This window comes from Teleopsis dalmanni, chromosome 2 (assembly GCF_002237135.1).
Source record: "Teleopsis dalmanni isolate 2A chromosome 2, ASM223713v2, whole genome shotgun sequence".
Lineage (NCBI taxonomy): Eukaryota > Metazoa > Arthropoda > Insecta > Diptera > Diopsidae > Teleopsis > Teleopsis dalmanni.
The window spans coordinates 139,797,714-139,802,243 of record NC_051847.1 but is presented as its reverse complement, the minus strand read 5'-3'; the positions used below and the strand labels follow the sequence as shown (position 1 = coordinate 139,802,243).

The 4,530-nt window shown below is 32.4% G+C and overlaps 1 protein-coding gene across 2 annotated transcripts in view; it reads right to left on the bottom strand.

Annotated features, from left to right (window-relative positions):
• Positions 1-228: 228 nt before the first annotated feature.
• LOC119679148 (putative ATP-dependent RNA helicase BoYb) overlaps positions 229-4,530 on the bottom strand; it is a 14,790-nt gene continuing 10,488 nt past the window's right edge. For both annotated transcript variants that reach the window (XM_038091343.1, XM_038091344.1), the window contains 3 exons: positions 1,887-2,937; positions 1,334-1,825; positions 229-1,281 (listed from right to left, as the gene is read on the bottom strand). In XM_038091343.1, coding sequence (XP_037947271.1) covers positions 274-1,281; positions 1,334-1,825; positions 1,887-2,937 — 2,551 coding nt within the window. In that variant the 3' untranslated portion in view covers positions 229-273. The remainder of the gene's footprint in view (positions 1,282-1,333; positions 1,826-1,886; positions 2,938-4,530) is intronic.

Below are 4,530 nucleotides of genomic sequence, written 5' to 3'. Positions count from 1 at the left end.
TTATTACTTTCATTTGAAAGTAACATTTGCAAGTAATAAAATATATTATATTTTATTATTATTATTATAATACATTTTATAAGATGTATATGTATATATTATATATAAAGATATGTCATGATCTATATCTTAGTCAAACTTAAGTTATTTTAATCCTATATCACAATTAGAGTATTATTCTATAATCTCATAGATATATATATAACATATATGAACAAATATACCAAATCTTACACTGAATATAGAAATTTTACTATAAATTTGTGGTGTTTGCTATTTAAAAATCACCTTATCTTCGTCTACTAGGGAGTGATCATATTCATTGATAGCTTTTTCATTAATGTTTGCTTCAAAATGTTGTTTTTCTGTACACTTCGACTCGCTTAGAGCATCTTTGAGTCCAAAATTATTGTATACACTATTATTTGAGAGCAGTTCTTGTTGTGTATTGTTACTATGAACTTGGGTTTCTATATCTTCTTTGACAGTATTTATGTCTTTATATTTATTATCTTGTAAATTTTGCTCTTGTTTAATATCCGCAGTATTTATCAATTCCATTTCTTGGACTTCAGCTACAGAGACTTCTGTTGCCTTTTCCTTTATTAAACCACATTGCAAGGCAATCGCACGTATATCGCTTTGATTTTCAGGTATCGTCATAACAAAGTTATTAGCAACCAAACACTTCCTTAAATTTTCCTTAATAATCCAAGTTCGTGTAGTTTCCAAGTATTCCTGAACGTAAACACTGTCAACCCAAATACAATTAGTTGAAGAAAAATTGATCTTTGCAAAGACTTTATCAGTTTTTACTCTATTCGTAATTAAAATATTCGTAACGAATTTCGTAATATCTCTATGCCAAAAACGCTCATCATTATGCGGTTGCACCCCCAACAAACGTATATCAATAGCTTGTGGTGGAAAGTTAATAAATTCATCTTCACAAATGAAAAGTGAAGTAGATTGAACTGTTGATACTATCCCAATGTCTAAAAATTTCACAGTCACTGAAATATTAGTAAAAATATTTTTATTTTTTATGTTTGGCAAATGAGTTACTTGTACGCGATAAAACACATCAGATAAATCAGTAACACATATATCATTAATAGTTATTGGCCATTTAACTTTTAATCTCGTTTGCATATTATAATGTAAAGTTAGTTTACTTTGAAAGGGCCCTGCCATATCAGACTGATGGATCACATTCCATTCCGAAGTGCTTATAGGTCTTAATTCGTTAAGCTGAGCTATATAATGCGTAGGCGAAATTACCTATAAAATTAATTCTTGATTAATAAAAATGCAGTATTATTTGCTTACTTACTTTAAGGATTGTTATACGTAATTCTCCTGTCGTAGGGACCACACTATCCCTGACTATTTCTGAGTCCATAAACTTATGCCGATAATCACAACGGGGTTGATCACAGGTTTCAGTGTTTAACATAAAGGGGCATAACGCTTTTGTCGCTCTGCGAGTTTCTACTATTTCGGCAATCATTTTTTGTATTTGTGCCATATCATCTGCCTGATTTGTGGCATGTTTATTGATATAATTGAATAAACGTGGCAATTGTAGTTCATTTTCTTCATCTAACAAAACTAGTGAAGCAGTCTTAGGCAAAGATTCGCGAGACTTACATATAAAATCGTCTGCTAATATATTTCTTACATTTCGCAACATTAACAGAAAACGTCTTGTAAAACGTGTCCATGATGAAGGCATTGAATAATGTACAAGATTTACTACATTTTGCAATTCAGGCATCTCGTGTAGAATATCGTCTGTACATATTAATACTGGTGGGCATGATTTCTAAAAAAAAAAAAAATAACTTAATTAGATGATTTTTAAAATGCAAATATTTAATGATTACCAAAAATATATTTTTTTTAAGAATTAGAAAATCAGATTCTAAATCATATGCTAAACAACAAATTTTATTCGCCAACAAAGCATCCTGGACACGTTTCACTTCTTCCGTACAATTACAAATAACTATTGACCGTTGACTTTCGTATGAGTTATCCTCCAAAAATTTCGTTATTCTTTCAATTTTATTTATAGCTCCGCAAATTTTTAAATTGATTTTTGTATGATTATACATCGCTGCTTCTAAGAAGTCTCCAATAATTAATAATGCATCGTTAAAAGTTTGCAGGTATTGAAGAAAAACTGTTTTCCAAACACGAGAAGTAGCTACAATTTGCAATTCTTTCTTATTACATAGTTTCAACAAATTTTTTTTTACATCTAAAAAATCTTTTTTTGTATCTAACATAACATCAATATCATCCATTACGAAATGCTTTACACGTGCGCCGTCAATTAACGGCACAGTTTTGTTCTCTTCAAGTATAAGTCGTAAACTTGAAGGCGTTCCAACTAATATTGGACAACCATTTATAAGTTTCATTTTTGTTTCCAATAGATTTCTCACACCATATGCGTCAACACACCTGCTTTTTATGCCACATTTCTGCAATAAAAACTCACATACATATATGACGATTTCAATCTCCTCTGCTTTAGATAACATAATAATTGCAATTGGACCAGAATTATTTTTAACTCCTTTGTTTATAATGCGAAAAGCAACTGAATTGCAAATTGCAGGAATGTAACAAAATGTTTTACCTGACCCGGCGCCACTAATGATAAGTGATGAATTACCACGCAATAAATGCGGCCAAGCATATGACTGAATACGAAGAATTTTTTTTAATCCCAATTCTTTAATTCCGTTTAATATTTCCTCCATAAAGGATATATATTCTAATTTTTCTATACTTTTAACCGGAAATTTTGAATGTGCTAATACCAAATGATCAAAAATTTTGAACGAAGTGTGATGAGCGTCATTCGTATTTTTTAAAACTTCTGTTATTTGAATTGACTGTACTGGAGTCGATAAAAACGGTAACTCTCTATAATAAAAAAGGAATAAATTATAATTTTTAATAATTTCTGAAAAGTTTTAAAAATTATTTTAAATTTACTTATCTTCTATATTGAGTTTGTCAAATATTTACAGTAAAAATCACATATTTTTAATTACCCTCCAAAGAAGGATCGATTTTATAACATTAATCGATCTGTTTTATTTGGACGTGTGATGGTAACAATTAATGGAATGAAAATTTACATAGAGATATTTTTCAATCCAAGCCAAATTCTTTTTTATTAATAAATAAATCACATAAGCTGGTTATGTCACGAAGCTCAAATGTCAAACCAGTCTTAATCTTTCTATGATTTTTTGCTTATATCACACAGGAATCTATTATTTATTTTATTATCACGTTACTATAGAGAACTTGATATTGATAATAGAGAATCAATAAATATTTGAAAGAACTATGTTTTTTTTTTTTTTTTTTTTTTTTTTTGGGTTGGGAAGTAGTCTCCGCGTCACTGCATCCTCGAGGATTATTGTGACATACCCACTTCAGTTCCATAGACGAGTAGCAGTTAAGAATGTCAGTATGTCCTTTGGAGAGATGTTGCCTACTTCCGTTATAAGCGGATAGGCAATGGATAAGTAGCGAAGTCTAAGTCTTGCAAGACTATCACAGTGACACAATATGTGTTCTGCTGTTTCCTCTTCTTCGTAACAAAGTCTACAGCTGCCGTCTCCAGTAATACCTAGATTCAATAAATGTTTTTTAACTCCGCAGTGTCCAGTTAGAAAACCTGTGACAAGTCGGATGCCACTTCTGTTCAGCATAAGTAGCTCCCTAGTTCTGGCTTTTGATTGAAACGGCATGGATTCTTTTGCTTGTCTGCAGTTAATTGTATTATCCCAATCATTCTGAGCTGCTCTTTCCAGCCATTCATTAGTTTTAAGTTTGAAAAAGCTCCACGAAGGACCGCAGAATGGTTGTGGCCCAATATAGTATAAGGCCGCCCCTTTTCTCGCTAGTTCATCTGCTTTTTCGTTTCCTCTGTTCCTTTCAGCAAGGTCTTTGAGAAGTAGAAGGCATTCCCACACTATTTTTGAGGTTACTCGAGGTGAGCGTAGTGCCAGGAGTGCCGATTTACTGTCAGAAAAGATATATATGTTTTTTCCCGTGACGGGTTTACCTTTATATACCCTGAGACATAATTCAATTGCGTGTACTTCAGCGTGAAAAACTGAGTTTTCTTTACTCATACTCGCAAATATTTCCTCTTTAGGTCTTACTCCATATACTCCCGCCCCCACTCCTTCCATCGTTTTGGAGCCATCCGTGTACCACAGATGGTAGTCTCCAGCGAATGGAGGTATGTTCCGTTCCCATTCATTTCTGTCTGGTATTAGTATTAGGAACTTTTGGTGAAAGTTGAATTTAGGTAAGCAAATGTCAGATATGGTGATATTTAGTCCTTCATTTCTTTGCATTTCCCTACCTAACAGGGAATTATCGAGTAGTCTTGTTGATTGATTGCTAGTCAACTATAGCTTCGCCATAAAAGTCATTGCTTCTTTTTTGACTAGTAGATGAAGTGGGGGGAGCCCCAATGCAAACTCTAGGGCTGCT